The sequence below is a fragment of the Cervus canadensis genome, chromosome 33 (assembly GCF_019320065.1).
Source record: "Cervus canadensis isolate Bull #8, Minnesota chromosome 33, ASM1932006v1, whole genome shotgun sequence".
Lineage (NCBI taxonomy): Eukaryota > Metazoa > Chordata > Mammalia > Artiodactyla > Cervidae > Cervus > Cervus canadensis.
Window position 1 is genome coordinate 30,697,133 of NC_057418.1, and position 26,612 is coordinate 30,723,744.

Here is a 26,612-nt window from a genome sequence, read left to right on the forward strand (position 1 = left end):
TTTAACTAGATGTCAGTATCAGTTTATTATAAACAGTAATGCGAAGATAAGAGCAAATCCTAACCTTATTGGGGCTCCTGAATCCTAACAGAACCAGATTTGAAGAAAGGAATGCAGTGAGAAAAGGAAACAAGGTGAGTCCATACCATCTAGGGAAAATTTGTTGGGAGATGGAAGCCTGAAGTGCATTCGGGTTAATTTAAAGTTGAAGTAGGGTAGGTGGGAATCATGGCAGGTCTCTTAAATGAGTGATTAAATCAGAGTAAGGTGTTAACTGATTTTGGCTATTTAAGAAACGTGGTGAGGAAGAGTAAGTAGTAAGCAGTTAGAGTGGCTTCTAGCATATTCCCCCCACATTTTAAATGTGTACTCCAATTGTGTATTTATATAGAAATTGAAATAACATTGCTATCATCAGTCTGAGTATTCAGGGTATTATTTTAAAAGGGAAAATTATGCAGTCAACATTTTTTAACAGTTTGATTCATTGTAAGAGGCCTTCAGAATGCACTACTTAGTAGTTTCCCTTTTGATTTGTAGATATTCCGGTAGAGACATTTATAGGTATATATTAATAGTTCTGGGCTTCCCTGGTGGTTCAGATGGTAAAGAATCTGCCTGCAATGCAGGAGACCTGGATTTGAACCCTGGGTTGGGAAGATCCCCTGGAGAAGGGAATGGCAACCCACTCCAGTATTCTTGCCTGGAGATTCCCATGGACAGGAGCCTAGCAGGGTCCATGGAGTCACAGAGAGTCAGGCAGGACTGAGTGTCTAACACCATCACAATGATAGTTTTAATATATTCTTCCCTCATCTTAAAGATTGGAGCATCTCGTCCTGAAGACCACAGTTCTAGAAGGCTGTCAAACCAGTCTGGAATTCAAGGGAGGACACAAGACCATGGACCGGGGTAGTGTGGCTTTGGAAATTGACAAAAATAGGGTTCACCTGTAAGTGGTAGTGCTTCAGTGGCTTAGTGGAGTCTGACTCTGCGACCCCATGGACTATAGCTGGACAGGCTCCTCTGTCCGTGGAATTTCCCAAGCAAGAATATTGGAATGGGTTGTGATTTCCTTCTCCAGGGGATCTTCAGCATCTAGAGATCAAACCCACCTCTCCCACACTGGCAGGTGGATTCCTTACCACTGCACCACCTGGTGGGGACTTTTTTCTACGAGGCATAGGATCTAGATCATCTCAGTATCAAGAATTCCTTCAGTTGGGGCAATTTTTGAGACTTGTAGCAAGTTTGATAAATAGTGTTACAAAGGCAACAAGGATGCCAAGTAGGGAAAGTGGGGGCAGGGGGAGAGGAGGGCATGGAGCAGACCTATGTTAACAGTGACGGCCAAGGTGGGAAGAAGTGCTGATTTAAAAACCAGAGGCGAACGTGTAAATCTACGTGTAAATCTATGGCTGATTCATATCAATGTATGACAAAACCCACTGAAATGTGAAGTAATTAGCCTCCAACTAATAGAAAAAAATAATAAAAATAAACCAGAGGCGATGCGGGCGCCCTACCCCACACCATAGCTGCAGTACCTGCTTTAATGCAGTTCCCTCAGGCGCTGTTGACTGGCCTGATTTTACTCTTTCTGGCTCTACTTTCTCCTACCATGCCTCTTAATATTGCAGGTCTATGTAAATAACGTTCTCCCCTTGTAGGGATTGCAAAGGAATTGCTGTGGAGCGTAAACGACCTCTGATTACTAGGGCGGGGTCTACGATTCTTCACCCTAGGAGATCAAATGACAAGGTGAAACTCCTGTGGGCAGGCAGGTGGCCGCCGCCCCCTGCGCATCCGGAGCTGGTGGGCGCGCACGGGGGCTGTGCGTTTCTCCACTCCCCCACCCGCTCTCCGCGAGCCCTTTAAGGCGCCGGCGCGGCGCTTACGTGTAAGCGCGAGGCGACTACGTGGCCGCACTCACTGGGCGCCCTCCGCCGAGCTTCTGCGTGGCCATGGACATAGGCGCCGATGAGTTCGAGCAGAGTCTCCCTCTGCTGCAGGAGCTCGTCCTGGGCGCGGACTTCGTGGGTAAGGCCCCGGGACCCTAGGCTTCGGCGCCGGAGCCGGCTGGCCGGAGTGCCTGGGGAGGGTATGGTTCTTGGGCGGGACCGGGCGGGAGAGGTGAGGCCCAGCGGGGTGGTCTCCAGGCCGCAGGAGACTCAAGCAGGGACCCTCGGAAGGACAGAGGGACTCCTCAAGTTTGGGCAGTGGGATGTGGGTCAGCAGTTCCACTTGTAGCCCCGTGTGGTCCGGGTGGAATGGGGTGGCCTGGCATCCTGGCTTTGACTCCCTCTGTTTTCCTTTCTCGACCTCACCTGGCTTCTGGAGTGCCAAGGAGGTGAGCCAGGACTTCTGCCAGCTGCAGCGTTTATAGCATGGAGAGCCTTGCGGTGGTCTGTGCCTGGGGACTCTGTCTGTTTTTGCCTTCCCTGCAGGTCTGGACATAGAGTTCACGGGCCTGCGTTCTAACCTGTCTGGGCCCCAGCAGATCAGGTAAAGCTAAAGCTGCCTTAGAGTGGGGCTGGAGAGCCTCTTTTCTGCCCTGGTTGGCCAGTGTTACTTATTAGCAGGCACCCTATTGGAATAGGCAGGCAGGTCAGCTTTTTGTGCGGGGCTCTGGGGTCCCGGCTGGCTTTCCACAAAAGGCAGGTTCCCTAGTTGTTGTAACAAGGAAAGCGCTGCCCTGGTTTGAGAGCTGCTAACCCAGTGTGGAGGCTGCTGCCTTGATAGCATCTCCTTGCCTCTGGACTGAGACGTCTGTTTTTCCACAGTCTGTTTGACTTGCCATCAGAGTGGTATCTAAAGACCCGTCAGAGTATTCAGCAATTCACCATCTGTCAGATCGGTGAGTTTAATCGTCAGCTGTTTGTTATGAGTTATTGAAAAAAGAACTTTTATTGTCTCTGTGTTTCCTACTGAAAAAACTGCTTTGGCGCGGTTCTGAGACACTGGCTGTCATTTTGCATGCTCGTTGGGTTTTTGGCCATGTCGTGCCTGTGAGACCTATCTCTTCAGAGTAAGCAGAAACTTGATCTCCCTGCCAGAATCAACATTAAGGCACTTGGACCATCTTCCAGGGGAAAAGGTGTATGTTTTCTTTAAACAAAAATCATACATGGCAAGATCATACTATAAATATGTTGTTCTGCATCTTCCCCCCCCCCCCCACCAAAGGGATTTAGAGCTCTTTCTGTATCAGCTTAAATCAGCTTATAAAGATTTCCGGTTCAGTTTTTAAAATTTTTTTTTTAATTGGAGGAAATTACTTTAAATTTTGCATTGGTTTCTGCCATACATCAGCAGGAATCAGCCATAGGTATATGAATGTCCCCTCCATCTTGAACCTCCCACCCCATCCCTCTAGATTTTCACAGAGCACCTGATTTCAGCTCCCTGTATCATGCAGCAAACTTCCACTGGCTCTCTACTTTACGTGTGGTAATTTATTTGTTTAGTACTCCTAACTGTGTATCTTTTGGCTCTGTCTCCTAATGATGAATGCTTTGGTTGCCATTTGTATGTGATGAAACAAGGTTGCATTGGCTGTCTTAGCTCTTATATATTACTGTGCACTCCTGAGTGTATGTGTTTGGTGTACTTGTAAAGGACCAAAGTAAATATTTTAGGTTTTGTGGGTCATTTGGTCTACGTATGAAGTTACAACAACTCAGTGCTGCCCTTCTTAATGAGGAATCAGCTGTAGTCAATACATAAATGAATGAGCATGGCTGTATTTCAGTAAAACTTTGTTTTAAAAAAAACAGGTCCTGAGATATTTTACTGATTTTTGCTTTTCCTGTGAATGAGTGACACCTGTGTGTGTTTGCTCTCTGTTTGCTGTTTTCTTATTTATTTTTGGATGCGCTGGATCTTCATTGTTGTGCGCGAGGGCTTTCTCTAATTACAGTGCCCTGGGGCTGCTCTTTTGTGCATCCTTTGAAACATAGGATGCTCTTGTTGCAGACCATAGGCTTTTAGTTGCCCGAGGCACGTGGAATCTTCTGAGACCAGGGACCAAACCCATGTCCCCTGCATCGCCCGCAGATTGTTAATCCACTGTACCACGAGGGAAGTCCTGCTATTTTTCTGTTGTGATTGTTTTTCTTAATTGTGAGACCTCTTTGAAGGTATGGAAAACAGCAGTTGAATACGTTCGTGTTGTTTTCCCCCTTCTTCAGAGTCTTTCACTTTGTGATATTTTTAATAATACAGACTTTTTAAAAGTATTCAAATGTATAAATCTTCATAGATTTTAGTGTTTCTTCTTGTTTTAAAACTATAAAAGTGTCTTGTAAAACAACTATACTGCAATAAAAATGAAAAAATAATAAAACTGTAAGTGTCAGTATTCTGTGTTTGAACAGCCATTCACAATTATTTCAGTAATTCGTGTGTATTACAGTTTGACAGTTCTCATGTTTTGACTCTTTCCCTTCCTCCCTTCATTCCTTCCTTCCTTTGTTCCTTTTTTAGAAGTTATCCTAAAGCCTATATAGTAACGTTGGGTGCAAAGAACTGACTCTTAATTTGATACTCAGAGAAGCAAGAACCCCATTCCAGTGCTAGAGGGGATATGTTTAGAATGCTTTTTGAGTTAGCTTCCGGTAGCTTTTCTCTTGGTGTTCATTCTGTCCACCGTCATTCTTCTAGGATTGTCTGTGTTCTCCAGTATTGAAGGCGAGTCGAACAAGTATGTATAAAGACCTTTGGCAAAACACATGGCTCTAGCCTGTTTCTCTTCTCCACCTGCTCCCACTTCAAATTCTGCTTCAGGCTCTGAACCCCTTTGGCCCTGGATGCTCCATAGTCTCTCCTGCTTCCGGGCCCTCCACCCTGCCTCCCCTGTAGATACCGGCTGGTCCTTCAAGTCTCTCAAAGCAGCAGCATCCCTGGGGGCCTCTCCCAACACCCCCGGACCTTCAGTGCCTCTTTCCGCATGTCCTCTCCTGTGTGTATCTTCTGAATTGCAGTCAGCAGTGTTATAATGACGGTGACGTAGCTCCTAGGCCCCAGTGGTCAGCCCCACCCTCTCAGATGGGGTCAGACTCCGTGCCTTTTCTCATCGGCCCTGAGCACCAGTCTAGTACTTGAAACACGGGTGGCATTCAAATATAGCGAACCCTTGAATAATGCAGGGTTTGAACTGCCTGGGTCCACTTACACCCACTAAATACACACTAGGGTCCTGTATGATCCACCGTGGGGTCTGTGGGTGCAGAAGGCCTGTGGCTAGACCCAGGGCAGGCTCTAACTTATACTCAGATTTCTGACTGTAAGCACGGCTGGCACCCCTAACCCCCATGTTGTTCAGGGGTCAGCTGGACTTCTCAAGGGGAAGGAGGTGCCCACTCAGAAGCCTGCTCCGTGAGCCAGAATTTTAAGTGTTTTTTGTCTTTTTCTCCTTCTGTTTGCTTTTGTTTCTAGGTACGTAGCTCATTCATGTAACTTCTTCCTCTTCCCTACGACATTTGGGGTTTTGGACTCAGAGTTCTCTTTCCAGGCTTCCAGTGTTCAGTTTCTGAACCAGTACGGCTTCGACTATAACAAGGTATGGCCTCGGAGGAGGGGGCCCGGAGGGTTGAGTGGCCGGGTGTCCACCTGGTCCGAGTCCGTTTCCTGTCGCCCTTCTGACTTGTCCACGCACAAGCGGACGACCGAAGGTTTCTTTCTCTGCTGTTGCACAGAGGATGCCGCTGACTCGTCTCCTGTTCTCTCCCTATCTTTAGTTTCTCAAAAATGGAATCCCCTATATGAACGAAGAACAGGAGAAGAAAATTAAGCACAACATCCTGACTGGGAACTGGAAAGTTCGCAGGTAAAGCCCCTTCTCCGGGTGCTCTGTGGGGTTCTTTGTTGTTGGTGTGTTTCTGGCTTTGCAGGGCGTGGTGACCTCACACCGTCCCCTGAAGCTGGGCTCAGCCACACATGATAGCCCGAAGTGCTGGTGATGCCATTCCTACGCCTGAGATCAGAAACCTCTCATTGCATTGCGTGGGATTTTAGTGTTTAAGATGAAGGGGCAAAAGAACTGACTCTTAACTTGGTCCTCAAAGAGGCAGGAACTCCATTCCAGTGCTGGAGGGGGAAATGGCTCTGTGGGACTTGGTGTGAGAGCCTTAGGGAGTTTTCAAGGCCAGTTACAGGTAACCTTGACCACGCGGCCCGGCTTGGGCACGTTGCCCCATGAGCTTGATCCTGCTGTGTTCCCCGAGGGCGGGGTCTCTGCCCTTTCTCCTTGGCCTCCAGTACCCGTTGTTGGATGTGAACCCGGTCGTGCTGTGAGGCTTGGGCTAGACCTGCTCGGTGGCCTTGTGCGCTGGAAGGAGCCGGCCACCAGGGCCCAGGTCTGCTGAGCCTGTTGTGTGGTTCTGAACCCGTCCTTTAAGCTCCTTGGGCTTTCGATTCTTTGCCTTTATCGGGGAGAGGGTTAAATTAGACAGCTTTTAATTCTGGAATGTTATGATTGTCTGGCCCAAATCATTATGTAACGTTGGAATTGTATCCTTGTTCATGGTTTTATATAAAAATACCGCTTTGGAAGGGAAAAGCAAGTTGAATTTTTAATCTCCTGTTATGTTCGAACGTTGGAGAAAAGGTTTTCCTTTTCTCCACATGACACAGTGTTCTTGTATTTCTAACGCAGGAGAAGATGTACTTACCAAAGTTCCTTTCTTTTCCGTTCTTCACCAGATGGTGCTTTTCCACCTCTGAGGAGGGGTACTGAGGAGGCAGGCCTGATAGGGTCTCTTAGTGTTGGCTCTCTCCCAGCCCCGTCCCCCACAGGCCGGTCAGCAGGAGGGGGAGTGCCCCTGTGGACGGACCGGAGGGTGGGCACCAGGTGTTTGCATTCCTCTTGCGACACAAGACTCAGAAAAGAAATGGTCTTTCTGGGGTCCGTTTTCTTGCCAGGATCACAGGGTGAAAACGGGCACCTTCAGAATGCCCTCCTGCATTAGCGTTTTCTCACGTGCCTGTTTTCAGCTCTCTGGACAAAGACCAGATCAAGGTGGTGATTGACGAGGTGACGCGCTGGCTGGACCTGGCAGAGGAAGGGGACTGGATGACCCTCCCTGGCATCGCTGGTAGGCAGGGGGTGGCCCCCCGACCTGGGAGCTGGCAGTGTGACCTGTGGGGAGCATCCCTTCACCTCTGGTGGATCCTGGGCCTCGGCTCTGCAGACACATGGTCCCTGTGATTAGATGGAGCTCTGACCTCGAGTGGGAGGTTGTTCTGAATTTTAAGGTTGAGGAAGTCAGGTTCCACTCAGCACCATCCTTCTCATCCCAATCCTCAGTGCCCCGGGGACTCTTCCTTTATTAACGAAAGTATGTTAATCTCTGAATGTTCCCCACAGTGCATTGTGGGATTGCTGCCCCACATGCGTGGTTCTCAGCCTTGGCCATTGGACCCCAGGGGTCTCTGAGACCCTTTCCACGGGGTTCATGAGGTCAGAATGGTGGTCTAAACACCGCTCGGCTGCCGCTTGCCCCTGTCCTTGTGCCATCACACTGGTGGTCCCGCAGCCCCTGTGAGTGATGCCCCTGGCGCCTCCGCACAGGTGGGCGTGGGAGCATCTGAGCACACAGCACTCATGTTCTTTGTTACCACTTCCGGTTTGAGAAAAATTCTGACTTAAGAACCTTTTGAGTGAAATAACAATTTCTTAGTTTTATTAAATTTCAACATTTCATTGCTCATCTTTTACAACATTCTGTGTATAAGTAGAAGTATGGAGGAAATAAATGTGCATGAACATGGCTGCTGCTTCCTGAAGTACAGTGGTTGTCTCAAGTAAAAGCACTTGGGCAAGATTTTGTGTTGAGAGCTGAGTTAGCTGCCTTTTACTTTTTAAATTTTTTTTTAACGAATGTAATTTTTTTTTCTTGGACATGCTGTGAGGCTTGTAGGAATTGAACCTGGGCCCTTGACAGTGAAAGCAAGCAGTCCTAATCACTGGACTGCCAGGGAATTTCCTGAAGGAATGTAATTTTTACTTGAAGGAACTAACTGGTTATTTTGATGTGGGTATTTTCAGTCATCTTCTGAAGTGAAAAGAGTAAGCCTTGTCTTCAGGGACACTAACTCCCAGTGTTTGCTAGAGATGAAATTTGAGCTTTCAGTCAGAAACTGAAATTTTAGAAGACTTCATCTCTCACGATTAGCTCGACAGCTTTATGAGACCTTTCTGATGAGATCAGTGACCACATGTATGTGTCTCTTGATGGCATAGTATGATATGTGAGCATTTGGACGGTGGTTTGGATAACTCAGGAAACCAACGTTCTCCAGATAACCAGCGCATGGTGTCACACAATCATAAACAAAAGTGTAATGGGTTTATTATTTTTCAAACCTTACATTTTTAGTTTCATGTGTATGGTTTTAATTTCTGACATGGTGGATATCAAGACCTGTAACCCACACACAGAGCCTCTCTGGGGCCCTCCGTCTGAGAGTGGCCCTGAGATCAGAGATGCAGAGAAAGCTGCCCTGGGTCATGCTGGGCCACCCCGTCACTCGGCCTGGGGACAGCGAAGAGCTGTCTTCCCACATGCTCCCTCCATCTCTCTGCTGCTCTTCCCCGCAAGGCTTCTGAGGGGAGGGTTGGCTGCCCTGCCAGGGTCTCTGGTTCCGTCAAGCTTTGTTCCCTTGCTGCAGGCTTCCAGGCCTTCGAGGTCCAGCTCGTGCTGAGGAAGGCCCTCCCTGACATCTGGACAGTGCTGAGAGACCAAGGGGTGAGTTCCCACCTGGAGGGGCCAGCCCCTGGGGAGATGCCATCATTTCTCTCTCCTTTGGCCAAATCTGGCCTCCGTGAAAGGCTTCTTCCACCCACTCCTTCCCTTTTGACACGAGGGACCGCCAGGATGCTCCATGCTAAGTCCCTCCAGTCGTGTCTGACTCTTTGAGACCACATGGATTGTAGCCCACCAGGCTCCTCTGTCGATGGGATTCTCCAGGCAGGAATACTGGAGTGGGTCACCATTTCCTCCTCCAGGGGATTTTCCCGACCCAGGGATGGAACCCGTGTCTCTTACATCTCCTGCATTGGCAGCAGGTTCTTTACTACTAGTGCCACCTGGGAACCCCAGAGAGGCCTCTGGGCTTCTGCCTGGTGGCTCAGTGATGAAGAATCCACCTGCCGTTGCAGGAGACATGGGTTTGATTCCTGGTCCGGCAAGATCCCGTGTACCGCGGTAGAGCCTAAACCCGTGTACCACAGCCGTGGAGCCTGGGAGCATTCCCAGGATACGGGAGCTTGTCGCCTCCTCTTGCTCTCAGGTGGTTGTGAAGAAGGTGAGTACGCAGCACCGCTGGTATCTTGAAAACACCTCCTGTGATCGAGAGAGCTGCTGGAAGGAGAAGATCCTTCTCTCTGCGAGGGGCTTTTCCGTGTTCTTCCAGATGCTGGTGAAAGCTCGGAAGGTAGGGAAAAATTTCTCTCTCCTTGGTCTTTCACGGTGTTTTGTATCTGACTGTAGATACTAATGAGTCCTTCAAGACTAAACTCAGATTCCTTGAAATAAGTGATTCCTTTTTGTTAACTAACTTTGTGGATCTAACCTTGCTTTTATCAACTCATGATAGATTAATTTGGGGAAAGACTGTCCCTCTGAAATTTTACCATTCCCTTGCTCCTTTTGGGCACACAGGCATTTCAATACGAATTGACCTAAAACTGCTTGGGGACCGTGTGTGTCTGCTTCACAGCTTAGATCCCAGTGTGGCTGGGGCCTCGAGTCCCTCTGACCCACTGGTTTGCCTTCCTAGCATTTAAGCAGCCTGGCTGCCTTTAATGGGAATGGATTGCGCGTGGGGATGGAATTACTGTGTTGTCAGAATGCAGTGGGTTCTAAAGCTACACCCTTTGCCAGAGACAGCAGTTAGTCTATGGCGTTTGTTTTATTTTTAAAAATTTCATTTCTCTCACCTGTCGATTTCCTCCAAGTAGCCCTTAGTGGGACATAACATGATGATGGATCTGCTGCATCTCCACGAGAAGTTCTTCAGACCTCTCCCAGGTAGGGCCGACCCGTCCCTCTCCTTCCTCTGACCTCAGCTTGCCATCGGGCAGGGGGATCGGCCCAGCATTGTGTTCCTGAGGCAGCCCCTACAGTCATCGGGTTTCCGGAGAGGTCGGGCGCATCTGTGCCTGTTACTATTTTCCTGGAACTGGGTGACTTTCTCAGGGAGAAAAACATATTTGATTGATACTCCTCCCCGCATTACAGAAGTTGTTCAGTCTCATTGTCAAACTTAGTGAAATCAGAGATGTGCAGGGGAGACAAGCTACCTTTAAGCACAGCTGTAATCCTAACACTTTTTGCTTTTTCTTCTGTTTTGGCTTTTCCATGGGTTTCCCAGGTGTCGCACTGGTATAGAGCATGCTTGCCAGTGCAGGAGATGTAAGAGACCCGGGTTTGATCCCTGGGTTGGGAAGATTCCCTGGAGGAGGAAATGGCAACCCACTCCAGTATTCTTGCCTGGAGAATGCCACTGACCGAGGACCCTGGCGGGCTACAGTCCATGGGGCTGCAAAGAGTCGGACATGACACACACACATAATCTTAACACTTTTTGCTTTTTCCTTTGTTTTGGCTTTTACATACTTGACCACATGATGTATTTTATTCCTTTTTTTTTTTTCCCCCACTTACCCAAAGCATTAATTTATGTCCTTAACCTGAAATCATTTCTGTGGCCACATGGTACTGTCTAATGGCTGTGCCGGTCTTTTCCATGACTGATGCTGTTGGACGCACTGCAGTGTGATGGAACATTAACAGCACGCTTGAATCCTCATTCCATCCCTTGTTACATACCATCTTGAGCAGTACTTCAATGTAACTGTTCTGTTTCCTTGTCTGTAAAATGGGGGTGATAAAAGTATCAGTATCAGAATTGGGGATTAAATGAACTAACAATGCACAGAGAACACTGTTATATTGTTCAGTCGCTCCGTCACATCCCACTCTGCAACTCCATGGGCTGAGGCACACCAGGCTCGCCTGTCCTCCACTGTCTCCCAGAGTTTGCTCAAGCTCATGTCCGTTGAGTCGATGATGCCATCCAACCATCTCATCCTCTGTCACCCCCTTCTCCTCCTGCCGTCAACCTTTCCCAGCATCAAGGTCTTTTCCAGTGAGTCAGCTTTTTGCATCAGGTGACCAAGGTATTAGAAAACACTAGCATAGATTGAAAGGGGTAAACAGTTTCCCTGAGATTTCTCTAGGATCAGTTTGAGCATCTTGAGAGAATTGGGGAAGAATTAAGGGTCAAATAATCACTCCCCTAAAACTAAGCAGACAGGCAAACAAAGAAATTGCTGAAACAAAAGCTGTGGCAGACAGGTCCCTGGAGGCGACCACCTGGCCCCTTGGTGAGTGATGTGCAGATGCTTGAGGTGGTGAGTGGTCCAAGGTGGGGCAGATGACCCTCTTACCTTGTGGGAATCCAGAGTTAATGCCTCAAACTGGGAAATTGCTGAGCAGCGTAAGCTTTGTTTAGAAATGATGGGAACACACACCAAAAGAAAAAATTGAAGATCATTGTCTTCGGGGAATAGGAAATGGGAGGTTAGTGAGAAGAGGGTGAGCAGAGAGATTTCAGTTTCTTTTTTTTGCAGTGAGCCTCTTTAAAAGGTATGCGGTATAATTTTGACAAATATGCAAATTAATAGGTGATTTTTATCAAGGCACTTACAATTTTTAACTTACTGGATTTTTCTCTGAATAGTTATTAACAGATTTCACATTTGCCTTTTCAGTAATATCTCTTTCTCCCTTTTACCCCTGACTACAACTTTGCAAACTGCATTAACTAAGGTTGGTCATGGACAGCAGTCTGAATTTAATGGAAAACTGTTCGACTTCTGCTGTTAGAAAAGGTGATGTCGGGTTGGTTTAAGATTCAGAAATCCTTAATGATTAGGAGCAAGGATGTTTTCAATTCCTGTTTTGTTTTGTTTGCTTTATTAACCAGTGTTGGTGACAAGCTAGACTGGAGAATTTCTTCCTGTTTTTACCAGTGAACTCACTTCTGACTATCTGGGTCTTTCCCTTCAGAAAGCTACGATGAATTTAAGCTGAATATCCACAACCTATTTCCTGTTCTCATTGACACCAAGAATGTGACAAAGGATATCTGGAAGGTAATTAAACTCCTTTGGGAAAGGAACACTTCATTAGTCCCAGGAACATTTAGCTTTCTCACTCTTTTTAGACATTGTTCTGTGAACCCTTTTCTCATATTTTATAGCTAGTGTTGTTTTTTTTTTTCTTTTTTTAATTTGACTACCTGTGAGTCATATTGGCTTATGTGTGATCTTTTTTTCTTTCCCTCATTCAAGTTCTCACACTTTGACTTATGGGTGTCTAGTTCATGGGCTTATTTAGATGGGACAACAGAACAACTTATTCCAGAGCTTGGTAGATACCTCGTGCGTGTTTTCTATGTGCTTAAAAGTTGTCAGGGTTGGGGGCAGGGATCCCGCTTGAAAAATTTTGCAGTGCATTCAAGTCGTGGAACTTCAACCCAGATAACAGAATCACCCGAGAAGGTAAATACTGACACCTGGGCCGCCCCTTTAGCTCCTCTGGTGCGGAGGGGCTGGGAGTGGCATTTCTCCAGCTGCCGGGCAACTTCTATTGTCCAGCTGGGGTTGTGCACTGCCCACGGAGAAGGGAAGCATGCAGCTAGTTAAGATCCCGCTTAAAAGTTAAACTGAGGAACCGATCAGTGTTTTAAACAAAGCCTTAAGCTGATGCCACAGACCTGGGACCCGGTTACTTGGTACGTCTTTGCCCAGGGACACACTTACTGCTCGTACCTATATTAGTAGCTCTGACGGTGTGCTGTGACGCTGCCCGGCTCCATGTAACCGAGTCATAGGGCAAAGTGGGGAGGACATGGGGGCTGATCTGAGGGAGTGAGGATAAGGTGAACTCTAGGACTTGGTGACCTGACAGGTCCTTAGACTGCCCAGCGACCATATGAGTTCTTGGCCACAGTCTGATGCCTTGGAGTCCTCAAACACTTGTCTTTAAAGGGAGATGGTATGAGTTGTGTTTGTAGCAGTTTTTTTTTTTTTTAATTTTTTACTGGAGGACAATTCCTTTACAATATTGTGTTGGTATCTGCCATACATCAACATAAGTCAGCCACAAGTATACACATGTCCCCTCCCTCTTGAGTCTCCTTCCCATCTCACCCCTCTAGGTTGTCACAGAGCACTGGGTTGAGCTCCCTGGGTACACAGCAAATTCCCACTGGCTATCTGTTTTACATACGGTAATATGTTTCCTTGCCACTCTCTCGATTTGTCTCACCCTCTCCTTCCCACGCTGTGTCCACACGCTGTTTTCTCTGCATCTCCACTGCTGCCCTGCATACAGGTTCGTCAGTACCATCCTTCTAGAGTCCACGTGTGTGTGCTGAGAGACAGTATTTGTCTTTCTCTTGCTAGCTTACTCCACTCTGCAGTAGGCTCTAGAGTCATCCACCTCATTAGGACTGACTCATGCATTCTTTTTTTATAGCTGAGTAATATTCCATTGTATGTATGTATGTATGTATGTGGCAGTTTTTTTCTAGGCTGGGTTATTGGGTCCCAACCAAGTATACTAGGTACTCTGTCATCAGAATTAGGGAATAAGGGCAGGTGTGCGTGAAGAGAGAGGCATTACAGGAGGACCTAGAGTTTTCAAGATCATTTTTAATGGCCATTTGGTGATACCTGAGTGCTTGCATACTCGGTCGTGTTCGACTCTTTGTGACCTTGTGCACTGTAGCCCCCAGGCTCCTCCGTCCATGGGATTCTCCAGGCAAGAATACCAGGGTGTGGGTAGCCCTATCCTCCAAGGGATCTTCCCAAACCAGGGACTGAACCCTTGTTTCCTTCTCTGCAGGCGGACTCTACCACTGAGCCACCTGGGAAGCCCATTAAGCAGAGAGGAAACAAAACCTCAAGTGTCTTACTCTCCCTCATTTGTTTTCCATAATTACAGGAACTCAATTTCCCAAGGGTTTCAAATCTCTCAGAAGTTTATGAAGTCCTGAACAGGTAAGGAGGCTGTTTTCGGGGGGCTACTTAGAGAGCCAGGGGTTCCCAGCTGGGCCAGTTTTGTTCCCCAGGGCACCTTTAGCAGCACCGAGACATTTTGGTTACTTCCGCTCAGGGCGCTCCTGGCACCCCATGAGCAGAGGCCAGGATGCGCAGGAGAGCCTTCAACACAGAGAATTCTCCAGTCCCACATGTCACTGGTGCCGAGTGGAGGACCCTGTTCTAGAGGGGAGGGAACCGGCGGGGGGGGGGACTTAGATCTGTTTGATTATGTGGTGTTTTCTGTTGGCCGGGGTTTTATTTTTCCTGTGATGTGTTTGATTGTTGGAGGTGATAAGCTCCGTGGGAACAGGTTTTATTCTTCTTTTGGACTCTTTCTCTTGGGTCTAAACAGTGCGAGGCACACTAGGTGCACATTAAACTCCTGAGTGACTGAATGGACCTGGGACCTGGTCAAGCTCCTGACCTTCCCACAGGAAAGGCGGGCGTGCTCAGTGTTGACCCCTCGCTGGCGTCTGACACCATGGGCCCCCCTCCCCCTTCCCATCCGTCGAGCCCACTCCAGGATCTCTCTTATTTTCTGGTGAGGCTTTTCGACTCTTCTCTGCATGCTCCTGTGCCGTCCCTTATCTCTCGAGGGTCCCTCCGCAGCTCTCTTCTTCCTCCTAACCGTGCCCCTGGGTGACCGAGTCCACCCCGTCAGCCTCAGTGACCACTTCCGTCCCACCGGGGCTCCAAACTCCTGCTTGGTGTCTTCGGTTGTTCCTGCCCCAAGAAGCCTGCAAGCACCTTCTCGGTCCCCCTGCCCCCCTGTCCATCCGTCAAGCCTGCTCCTGTGTCTGCAGCAACTTCTGCCACTTCCTGACGGCACCTAGCGCTGGGCTGATGGCATCTGTGCAGGCGCTGAATCTAGACCCCTTGGGCTTAAACCCCAGCTTTGCGACTCACTGGCTTTGTGCGTGACCTTGAGAGAACGGCTTAACCTCTGCATGCCTCAGTGTTACCACCTGAAGAGAGGGAGTCATTGCATGGGACGCCCACGCTGGCCCTGAGGGTTACACGAGCTCACACGTGGGAGGGGAGCTGGGGCCATGTCCTGCGTGTCGTCCACACTTAACGGGACGTCCACTGCCGGGGCAGATCCACGGCCACCTTGCGGCCCAGGCACATGCCACTTGACAAGATGAGGAAACTGGGCTTCACAGCTACTAAGCGGATAGAGAGGCGCCAGTAGATTTTGTTGGGAATCAAATGAAGGGAAGATTTCCCTGTTGAGTGCTGCCCTTGTTCACCCACGTGCCAGGACCACGCCCTGGAAAGTGTCCTGGAGCCGGACTTCCCGTATCTTCCAGTCTAGTCCTGTCAGTTTTACTCTCCTAATGCCCTTAAGCTCTGTTCCTTTTTCGGCATCCTCACGAGTCATCGCCGTCACTGAGGCCTTGACCTCTTATTCCCGTGGTGTCGGCAGCTCCTGCCTGGAGCTGGGTGGCCTGACCTGCACTGTTTCCTGAGCTGAGTGATCACCACTGGAGTGACCTTCACAGCGCGAACTCGACTGGACCGCGTTTCTGGTCTCTCTTCCTGCGGCTCCTGAAGCCCCCACGCATCACCTGAACGCTTTCCTGACCCCCGCCCTTCACCCCGGGCTGCAGCCACACGTGTCTCGGTGTCACGGGTCGGGGCCCGCCCTTTCTGTCCGGTCTCTGCCTGCTCTTCTCTCGGCTCAGAATATGTGGTGCTTCCCATTCTCCACTCAGCCCGACCGAGTTCCTGGGGCTCAAGGCTCTCCTGTCAGACCAGCACCTTGGGCATTGCATTCCGAGGATGCGCTGGACAGTTAAGGCCCCGAGGGCAGAGCTGGCCTGGAGTTGGTCCCGGCGCCTTGGCTGGGGTCACACGTCTGGTAGATGCTCAGAATGATGCAGGTGGAACTTCTCGCGTCGCAGTTCTTTCATCTGTCCTGTTGCCTGGTTACCAAGACCCATCTGCCCGTGCCTAGATCCCTGGTTTTTGTTTGCTTAGGTTTTACTTTATATTAGAACCACAGTTTGTTGCGATTTAAAAGGAGTCCCGGTCCTGTGTGTGTGTGTACACGCGTGTGCAGTCATGTCTGACTCATTATGACCCCATGGCCTATAGCCCACCGGGCTCCTCTGTCCATGGATTCTCCAGGCAAGAATACTGGAGTGGGTTGCCATTTCTTTCTCCAGGGGATCTTCCCAACCCAGGGATTGAACCCGTCTCTTGTGTCTCCTGCACCGGCAGGCAGGTTCTTTCCCAACTGTGCCCCCTAGTCCCAGTAGGAGGAGGGAGAGGGGAGCACATGGGGGGACTGTTTTCAGTAAACGTTCTTTACCTTTCTTCTCTCCTAGTGACTTGAACCCCACCAAGAACTCCGGGCCGGTGATCATTCACGCCAGCAGGTGTGAGAAGTACGGTAGGTCCCCTGGACCGGGCTCCCGCGTGGTCGGCTCAGCTTTGAGGTGCTGGCACTCAGGCCTGTCCCCACGCGGAGGTGTGAGGGGGCCAGGTGGGTCTTCTCCAGCATCCTGTCCACGTTGTAATGCCTCCCTCGAAAGGAGCAGTCCTGGGGGCGTCGGTCTGTTGGGAAGCCCTCTGCTTCCTCCTTCTGTGGGTGCTCTTGCCACTGTGGGGGGGTGGGGGGTGTGTGTCTAGGTCAAGGTGGCATGAGGCTGGGACAGGGGTCCTGGTGTCTGGAGGAACAGCCGTGGGTCAGTTGTGTATGCACGGCTGACGTGGGTGTGGACCTGAGGTGGGGGTGCCCTCTCCCAGGCTGCGTTCTAACCGCTGTCCCTCATGTTTCTGGGAAAACCCTGCAGTGGAGACCAAGTACCCCCACGAAGCAGCATACGACGCCTTCCTTTGCGGGTCAGGTGAGCGCCGCCGCCCCCTTCCAAGGCGGGGGACTCGCATCGTCTTTGCAATAATCCCCCCACCGTCCCTGGCCACACCCCCCCACCCCCATTTACTTCCAGGTGGGCGGCCCCTGGGAAATAAAGCCTGAGTTTGCATGTCACAGTGAGGCGGTCGGGTGCGCCTCGGTGTCTGCCTTGTTGCTAGCTTCTTCTCTTCCAGTTCTGTTGAAGGTGGCGCACCTCCTCCTGTGGAGGGTACACAGGTGAGTGTCGCGCTCGTCCTGTGACCGGGTCCGCGGTCGGCAGTAAGCCGGGGCCGCGGGGCGCCCACACTGTCCCAGAGGAGGAGGGCACGTGTGTTGTGTAAACGGCACATTCATGGGCGCGGGCAGCTCGCCTCCATGGCCGGACTTCCCCCTCACTTCCCTGACCCCTGGGCGGGTCCCTGCCCTCCTGCCTCTTCTTCTGGCCGTGGGAAAAGTCCCTGTCAGGCCAGGCCGTGGGTGAGGCTCAGGTTCCAGCCCCCACCCCAGTAATCCCAGCGCCGTGTGCCCGCTCCATCTATTACCCTCTTATTTCCTCACACCGTGTGAATCACGGTGAGCTGAAAAGACGGAGCGTTCCGGGGAACGGATAATCCGTGCCCGGGTTCACAGTCAGGCTGGGGGAGAGGGCAGGGACTTGGAATAAGGCACCTGCAGGGGAGGTTCTTAAAACCCCAGACTGGGATCTGAAATGCATTTTCTAAGGGTCTCAGCCTCCCAGACGTCTGCAGGGCTCGGCGCGTGGGCACCAGCCGCACACGTGTGCCTCACGCCCTTGCCGCACACGTGTGCTCGGTAGGATAGAGCACACCTGGGGCAGAAGCCGAACAAAGTTGTGTTCTCTGGGGCTGACTTAAATGTTTTCAGACTGTACCCTGTTCGTCTGGGTACTGCCTGTACTTGTCCATTTTGGCAGAGGATGCTATGTTGACAACCCGCTCCAGTATTCTCGCCTGGAGAATCCCATGGACAGAGGAGCCTGGCGGGCCGTGGTCCATAGGGTCGCAGAGAGCTGGACACAACTGAAACGACTAAACATGCACGCACTATACATAGAAATAGCCTGTGGCACGCCGGTGTGAAGCTTGTAGCTTAAGTGAGATGCTGATAAGCTTAAGAAATCCACCCCCTCCCTGCCCCCATTTCTGTCTTCCCTGCTCCCTGACAAAGAGGAGCAGTGGAGCCTTTTGGTGCCCTGGTCCCTGGGCCTGGCCTCCTTCATTTCTTTTACTCCTCACCACCTAACCACCCTCCTTGGTGTCGAGGGGCTCCGTGGCAACCCAGGCCTGCCTGACCCCACAGGTCGTGCTTTCTCAGGCGTGTGGCGGGGGCTGGTGACAAAACCAGGCCGTGGGGGGAGGGACGGCCCTTTGGACAAAGTGAGGGGTGATGCCCTCTTGAGGGGCGGCAGAGGGGACCTTTCTCTCGTTCTCTGACCTGTGGCTGGCGTTTGTCAGCCCAGAGTTGTTCACCGAAGTGTCGCCAACAGATGGTGACTCCTGGACGCTCCCCCTGGGCTGGGGCTATGCTGAGAGCTTGCTGGTTGTTGGGGGGACGCCCAGCCACAGAAGCCCTAGAGCTTGAGAGGGGGGTTGGGGGGTGGTGTCAGGCAGCACCGACCCGCTGTCCCCAGGCTCCGAGGTGCAGCCGAGGACCAGACACGGCACCTGTAGGCTGAGCGCCGCGGGGTTTTCTGCCTTCACAGTGCTATTCCCATCCCCGAGCCCAGCTTCCCCCTCTACCTGGACGTGCTGGCGCCCTACGTGAACCAGGTGAATCTTATCCGAGCCGGGGTCCCCAAAATCGTAAGTAGACTTCACTCTGCTCTTTGTAGGGGACGGGGACAGGCTCGTGCTAGGACGCAGCATGCTCCTCTGGGCTCTCTTTAGGGCTTGTGACAGGAGCCAGACTCAGAGTTGAGAGGGTGCTCACACTGAGCCTGTTGTTTTTTTTTCTCATGTTTCCCTGCCAGAAGCAAGGTGACCTCGCCTGTTTCTTCTTTCTCCCCCACCACCACCTCCGACAGACAGGGCCTTTCCTAGTTTCTCTTTCAGGATGTTCAAGCTGGGTGGGTGGTCAGTCCATAGGAGCTGTGGGAAATCTCTTCTCCCTGTGTTCTAGAACAAGCTGGGTGGGTGGTCAGTCCATAGGAGCTGTGGGAAATCTCTTTTGTTTCCCCTCCCTGTCTTCTAGAACTTTGCAGGCCCAGACTCCCCCAGCATCCGCCCCCCCATCCTCATCCTCACCGTCAGGAGGTGGCCGGGGGTCAGCGAGCAGCAGGTCTACCGCGAGTTTCAGAACCTCTGCAAGTTCGACGTGAGGAGGCTCACGCGGAGCCAGTTCCTGCTCATGACCAATAAGTTCAAGGAGTAGGTGCCTGGGTTCTCAGCCGCCCTGGCCCCCGGGGAGCAGGCCCGGGCCCGCCTCCCTGACCGCGCCCTTCTCTTGGCAGCACGCGGAGCATCCTGAAGGAGTATAAGTGCCACCCGACACTGCGAGTCTCCCTGTACCGCTACTGGAGACACTCCCCGAACATCAACTGCCTGCTACGGTAAGTGGCCGGCACGGAGACTGCCTCGCGGGACCCGTGGTCCCGAGTGGGGCGAGCTGACACAGCTTGCTGGCTGGAGTGTGTCGTGAACGGGTCATAGACGGGCACGGTGGACCTCTTTGCAACCCCCATGGACTGTAGCCCACTAGGCTCCTCCGTCCATGGGATTTTCCAGGCAAGGGTACTGCAGAGGGGGTTGCCATTCCCTTCTCCAGGGGATCTTCCCGACCCAGGGATCAAACCCAGGTCTCCTGCATTGCAGGCAGACGCTTTACCGTCTGAGCCACTAGGGAAGCCCCTCCTATAGGGATTAGCAGATTATTGCTCGAGCATCTGCAGTGCAGTGACAACCCACTCCAGTGTTCTTGCCTAGAGAATCCTGTGGGCAGAGGAGCCTGGTGGGCTGCCGTCTGTGGGGTCACACAGAGTCAGACACAACTGAAGTGACTTAGCAGCAGCAGTCCTAGGTTCCAGGGCTTCATCAGTGAATGAAACCCAAGCCCCTGTTCTCACGGAGCTCGAGTTTTAGTGGGAGATAGCAGACAATGAACAGGTGAACTGCGTGATCTGGTAGGTGATGAAAGAGAAATGAGCAGGGTCAGGAGGCAGGAGGGGTGGCCTGGAGGGAGGCTGCTCTTTGAAGGGGAAGCTGGGGGCCCTCATAGAAGACTGGCGGGGAAGTGAAGGGAGTGAGCCAAGCGCGAGGACAGCGGAGGGGCCAGCGTCCGTCCAGGCAGAGGGGGTGGCGGGGAAGGGTCCTCGAGTGGGGCCTCCTAGTGTTGTTGAGGGGCAGCAAGAAGCCACCGAGACAGGACGGAAGGAGCAGGAGGCGAGGCCGCAGAGGCTGGCAGGTCCCGATGGAGCGGGGAAGCTGGGTCTCCATCGACCGTCCTGGCAGAGCAGTGGCGCGTCGCTCCTCACTGAGACACGGGGGACATGGGGCAGGAGTCATCAGGAAGCCAGACCCCCTGGACACACGGTTCGGTTGCAGCTTGGGCCCCTCGGTGACAGAGGGGTGATGGGGGTGGTGGAGGTGGGAGCCGACAGACAGGAGCAAGGTCAGCTTTAAATCCGGGGTGTGCCGCCTTAGCACCAGGTAAGATGGGATTGCTCTTAACTGAGCTTCAAAGGTTTCGGATTCCTGTTACGGGCCAGATCTGCTGAAAACTACGTCATCGTCGTTGAGTTGGCATAAAAACTACTTCTGTGTCAACCGCATGGTGGCGGCGGTTTAGTTGCTCAGTCGTGGCCAGCTCTTGAGATCCCATAGACTGTAGCCTTCCAGGCTCTTCTGCCCGTGGGATTTTCCAGGCAAGAATACTGCAGTGGGTTGCCATTCCCTTCTCCCTGCAAGCCGCATAGTTGACATATAAGTAGTTCTTTATATTATAATCCGAAGAAAGTGTTCGTTGTGGCTTGTGTATGTGTTAATGCTACTTGTTGTCTGTTTATAAATTAAACCTTTCTTGCTTTGAAATAAGATGTCTTTTTTTTGTAGATGTCATAGACGTCATATGATTAAGATATCATATTTATAGATGTTCCTTTTGAGCATCTACATATATGAAGTTAGAGAAAAGTTAAATAATATAACCATGAGAAAATAATATAATCTGCAGAGACAGAAGCCTGGGCAAATGTTTCAATAACAGGCAATGAAACTAGCAAAACAGGCAAGATATTTTGGTGACCACTAAATTTAAATGAAATCCTCATACAAAGTCCCATTAAAATAAATGCTGAAAATACCGGAGAGAGAAAAAACGGCATCGTTGAAGAAAAACGCTTGGTGGCTCAGCAGTCCATTTGCCTCTCCTCCTCCAACGTAAGCCACCAGGGAAGATGCCCTCTGCATCCCAGGGCCATTCTAGCCTCCAGAGAATGTGGGCACCAGAGGAGGACAGGAAGAACATAGCATCCGGGCGAGCGGAGGTGGGGAGGGAGAGGGGGCGAAGGCCACACCAGCCTCTCTCCCGCTGGGCACGGCCGGGGCCTCCGCGCGGGCCAGGCCGCTGACCCAGGTCCTTGTCTTGCAGGGTCTGCGGCATCGTTACCACCTGGGCCTTCATCGCGTTTCTCCTGGGAGGAGCTGGCCCCTGAGGGCAGCGAGGCCGCCTGCAGCCCTGTCCCGTCTCCACACGACCCCCAGCAGGGCTGTGTGTTTACCTCACATCCTCCGTGCAGATGGATCGGTCCCGTCCTCACAGGGAACTGTGTTCTGTTTTCAGCGTGAAAAAGTCTGTCAATATTATCACTAATAAGTCCTTTGTTTGTGGCCCAAACGTTTCTTTGTATAAATGACTGAGGGGAAGTCACGTCTCCTGGGTATTTAAGCTCACATTCCAGAGTGTCTTCTGAACGGACAGCTAGGCATCCAGCGGAGCTGGCCGCTGAGCAGGCCAAAGACTCTGTTATTTCTGGGAGAGAAATCATTAGCCAGTCAGTTGACAGGGATTTAGGCCTAAGAAATGGCCCAAGTTTTAGTAAAGGGGAAAAGTAAAGCCAAGTGTCCACGTGCATAGGTGCTGATCTGTTTTTTATTTTGGGGTTTCGCTTTGGGGCTTTTTTGTTTGTTTGTTTTCTGGGTCAAAAGTAGTTTTTATTGAGGAGAAAAGACCCCAGCCTACAAATGTGCTACTCGTAGTTAAAATTTTATGTGTTTAAGTTGCAGAATATAGTATTTCATAGGTTAGAAAAGAGAACAGTTAATATCAGAATCATGGAAAATGCTATGCAGAACAAGTAAATAGGACATTGTATCATTAGATTTGTGTAGTTCAGCTCTAGTGAGTATAAAGGCAGGTTGATTTTCCTTTTCGTTTATATGTTCACTGACTTGGCAAATATTTACTGAACTTCTATAATGCCTAAGATACTAGAACATGTCTTTTGGATGTTTATGGTAATAATCATTTAGTTTTTGTTTTTTAACTGAGTTTCTATCTATAAAATTATACTTGGCCCCTGATGTTTTGCTAAGAAGTTTCCCCTCAGATAAATAGGGGTAGAGCAGGCTAAGGTTTTATGACCCATGTTTGAGATAAATATGATAAACCCTAAAGCGTTAATATTCACTTTGGAAACAAAGTGACCTGTAGCACAGGTGTGTGCCCCGAGACAGGTAGGATCAGATTCTTTTCTTTCCTCAGCAGTGCCGTGCACTTCACGTGGCTTTATCGGGAGCTGTTCTCTACTGGGGGTTGAACTTGGCTGGGCTGTGTGCTCAGCCTTGAACTTCACTTCATTATTCAGCAAAGCCTTGAGCTCTGTGCGAAAGAGGTTTTTTCCTCTGTAAAAGCAGAAGTGTTAGAGATGGCAGTCACCCAGAAGAAGAGCTGGGGAGCTGCCGCCCCTTGCTGTCCTGGGGTGTGAGTGACACGCTCTGACCGATGGGCTGCTGTCCCTACAGCCTTCCGGGCAGCTCTTGTGTTCAGACCGGTGAAACGCTTCCCTCGGTCGGGGGAAAAGGGCTTTATCCATCTGTCCACACAGCGTCCTGGGGGGATGTTTTTCTTTCTTTTAATTTATTTGGCCACACCAGGTCTTAGCTGTGGCATGCAGGGACTCTTAGTTGGCAGCATGTGGGATCTAGTTCCCTGACCAGGGATCGAACCTGGGCCTCTTGCATTGATAGCACTGAGTTTTAGCCACTGGACCACCACGGAAGTCCCGGGGAATTTTTGTTTTGTTTTTGTCTTCCTGTTGGATATTCCTTTGTGTATGCAACGGAAAATTCCCACTGTTTATGGGCTTTTGGGACCCCATCTCACGGATGTGAGCCCTGTAGTCTGTAAGCAAACCTGAGAAGTGAAGACAGACTTCTCAGCTGAGCCTGTACAGTGACCATGTTGACCTCCCGGGGGTCAGGGCCTGAGCACTGAGCTGTCTTAGTTCTGCAGCGAGAGACCCTGTAGTGGTTTTTGCAGACATTACTCATTTGCTCATTTAACTCTCTGTCTCTTCGTAAGCTGTTGCGGAGTCCCTGCTACGGGCGCCCTCACTCAGCAGGGCCTCCGTGCTGCAGTCAGCATCCTGCCGTCCGTCCGTCCGTGGGGACCCCGGCTGGCTGCACGGTCTGCTGTCCCTCCTGGAGGAGGCTTTGGTAGTGGGATCTGAGCTGCTCAACCCATGACCTCGATGGGTTTCCGTTTACTAACTTCCCTGAGGTGCCACGCTAGAGGTGCCGAGTCCGGGAAGCGCCCTGCTCGTACCACCTCCTGCCCTGTGTCCCCAGACAGAGCCTCGGGGTTTGGGGGGCAGCTCTGGGTCTCTTGCCCCCACTCTCTCCTCAGCTCAGCTGGTTGTTCATGTCGGGGCCTCTTGTGCCGCCCCTTCCCCATCATCAAAGGCAAGAACCAAAGCAAGAAACAGATAAACTGGATCCCCTCCCGTCTGTGTGTATCTCACGTCTCCCTTACCCGCTCATTTGCTGAGAGACTTCTGTCGTTTCCTTGTCTTTGGCCGCGGTGAATAATGCTTCAGGAAACGGTGGGTGTGCACATCTCTCTTTGATGGTTTGTTTTCATTTCCTTTGGATGTATACCCAGAAGTGGGGCTGCTGGATCATATGGTAGTTTCATTTTTAATTTTTTGAGAAACCTTGGCGTTCTCCATAGTGACTGAACCAGTTTACAGTCCCACCAGCAGTGCACATGGGTTCCCTTTCCTCCACATCCTTGCCAACACTCACAACCTGTTGTCTTTCTTGATAATAGCCATTCTTATAGAGGTGAGTTTATCTCCTTGTCTCATTGTGGGTTTGTTTGTTTGATTTTTTTGGCTGTGCCACTGGCTTGTAGGATCTTAGTTCACTGATCAGGGATTGAACCCAGGCTCTGGCAGTGAAAGCGCCAAGTCCGGAATCCCAAGCCCTGGACCATCGGGGGATTCTGTCATTGTGGGTGGTTTTGATTTGCATTTCTCTGACGTGGCTCAGTGGTAAAGTACCCACCTTCCATGCAGAAGGTGTGGGTTCAGTCCCTGGGTCAGGAAAATCCTCTGGAGAAGGAAATATCTACCCACTTCCAGTATCCTTGCCTAGGAAATCCCGTGGACAGAGGAGAGAGGCAGGCTACAGTCCACGGGGTTGCAAAAGAGTCTGACACAACTTAGCAACTAAACAACAAAAAAAAATGACAGCGATGTTGAGCACTTCTCATGTACCTGTTGGCCATCTGAAAGTCTTTGTTGGAAGAATGTCTATTTGGTTTCTCTGTCTGTTTTAAAATTGGACTGTTCATTCTTTTCTTTATTGAATTATGTCAGTTCTTTATATATTTGGGGGTGTTAACCTCTTATCAGATAACAGATTTATCTCCACTCTCTGAAAGCAGAGCTTTACTATGAAACCTTCTGAAAGCCCCAATGGAGCAAAGTGAAGAAGCAGTTACCTGAGGACACATGTTGCTCGTAAATGTCCAGATAGATGGGGATAAAGCACAGATGCTCAGAGACCGTGTGAACCATAGAGTGGGGTGCTGAGGTGCTAGAGTGTAGCTCCTGGGGGAGGAGCCTGGTGACGCCAGTCTTGCTCTTGAGGTGACGCTGCCCCTAGGATGTCTCGCTGCAAAACAAATACTGAACGCTGTCTCTGCTTTTTATGTTTTTCCATAAAAATGAAAAACTTGATTCCTTTCAGCTAGGAAAATCAGGTACTAATGTAGGCCTTTTGTAAAAGCAAAGTGGCTTAAAGCCACGTAAAGCAAATCTTCAAAAAGTGGGGGAGATCTGTCCATGGTTGTGCAGCTATTTCTCCCATCCTTTAGGCTGCCTTTTTGTTTTGTTGATTGTCCGTTTTGCAGCGCAGAAACGTTTAAATGAGATGTAGCCCCACGTGTTGATTTTTTTTCTCTTTGTGCTTTTAGTGTCATATCCTAAAATCATTGCCAAGAGCAATGTTGAGAGGCTTCCTCATATTTTCTCCTAGGAATTTGATAGTTTCAGGTCTTAGGTTTAAGTCTGACCTCCTTCGAGGTGCTTTTTGTGTGTGGTGTAAGATAAGGGGTTCATTTCGTTTTTCTGTTGCATTCAGTTTTCCTAACACCATTTGTTGAGACAACCCTTTCCTCATTATATGTTCTTGGCTCCCTTAACAAATATTAGTTGACCATATTATAAGATCTTAATTTTACCTTTATCATTCATTATAAGAATTCATGCAAGTCCTCTAGAATGTTTTATGTAGTTAAGAAGGGTAAGGAACTTTCCTGGCGATCCAGTGGTTAAAACTCTGTGCTTCTACTGCAGGGGGCCCAGGTTCGATCCCTCATCAGGGCACTAAGATCCCGCATGGCACAGCCAAAAAAGGGGGGGGGAAATCAAATTAGTGAGTACTTATAGATGGACATTTCTTACAACTTCATATCTGTAGGACTTCACTGGGTACCCTCCCTACTCCTTGCAGCAATATAACTGCTGTGGAAACAGAACTAATATTCTTACGGGTCTGAGCAGACAGGGATCCCCATGAGAGTTGGGGATGAGAAGGCAAGGGACTAATGTACAACCAGAACTGTGGGCTTATTTGGGTGTGTAGAAAGGCCTGAAAACTCCACTTTCTACTCCTGGAAGAAATGAGCTAGTCTTACCTTTAAGATTGCCACATGTTAGTTTTGATCCATATACTCTGCTTTTGTGTCCTCTGATAAATACAATGTGTGAAATTTCTAATCTGTTTTGTCCAGTATTTTGTTTAAGTCACCTGGCATCCACATTTGCCTTGAAGATCATTCTGAACTTTTTGGTTATTGCAGGTGTCAGCACTCCAATCTCTACTTGATCTTCGGAACAAGTTCAAGGGCAAAGATCAGCAAGGCTGTAGAGCTGTGTGGGTGATGGCTGAATATTGTGATGTTATCTTGGGCAGAAAACAAAAGAACTTCATTAAAATCCCTTCAATGCTGCCTCGTAGAAATTCAGAATGTCAAGACTTTTAAAAACAGCCTGTTTAATTTGGGGTGATGGCTCAGTGGATATAAAGAATCCGCTTGCAATGCAGGAGACACAGGAGACATGGTTTGGGAAGATCCCCTGGAGAAGGAAATGGCAACCCACTCCAGTATTCTTGCCTG

The 26,612-nt window shown here is 50.1% G+C and overlaps 1 protein-coding gene across 1 annotated transcript; it reads left to right on the top strand.

The window, feature by feature from the left end:
- On the top strand, window positions 1-26,364 carry PNLDC1 (PARN like ribonuclease domain containing exonuclease 1). The gene is made up of 20 exons (XM_043456810.1): window positions 1-134; window positions 824-2,040; window positions 2,448-2,505; window positions 2,784-2,857; window positions 4,663-4,702; window positions 5,437-5,560; window positions 5,739-5,827; window positions 6,994-7,094; window positions 8,671-8,747; window positions 9,292-9,435; window positions 9,962-10,031; window positions 12,075-12,160; window positions 14,016-14,071; window positions 16,444-16,508; window positions 16,912-16,965; window positions 17,168-17,210; window positions 18,697-18,796; window positions 19,185-19,360; window positions 19,444-19,542; window positions 21,579-26,364. Exons 2-20 carry the CDS (start codon window positions 1,965-1,967, stop codon window positions 21,640-21,642), a joined length of 1,596 nt encoding a protein of 531 aa, XP_043312745.1. The 5' UTR covers window positions 1-134; window positions 824-1,964; the 3' UTR covers window positions 21,643-26,364.
- Window positions 26,365-26,612: the final 248 nt, after the last annotated feature.

What these genes read in the sequence shown, in the direction of transcription:
- PNLDC1 (XM_043456810.1), top strand. Translation starts at nt 1,965, where the DNA reads ATGGACATAGGCGCCGATGAGTTCGAGCAGAGTCTCCCTCTGCTGCAG. An exon ending in GACCCTCCCTGGCATCGCTG is followed by an intron (nt 7,095 to 8,670) that starts GTAGGCAGGGGG and finishes CCCTTGCTGCAG; the next exon opens with GCTTCCAGGCCTTCGAGGTC. An exon ending in AACATCAACTGCCTGCTACG is followed by an intron (nt 19,543 to 21,578) that starts GTAAGTGGCCGG and finishes CTTGTCTTGCAG; the next exon opens with GGTCTGCGGCATCGTTACCA.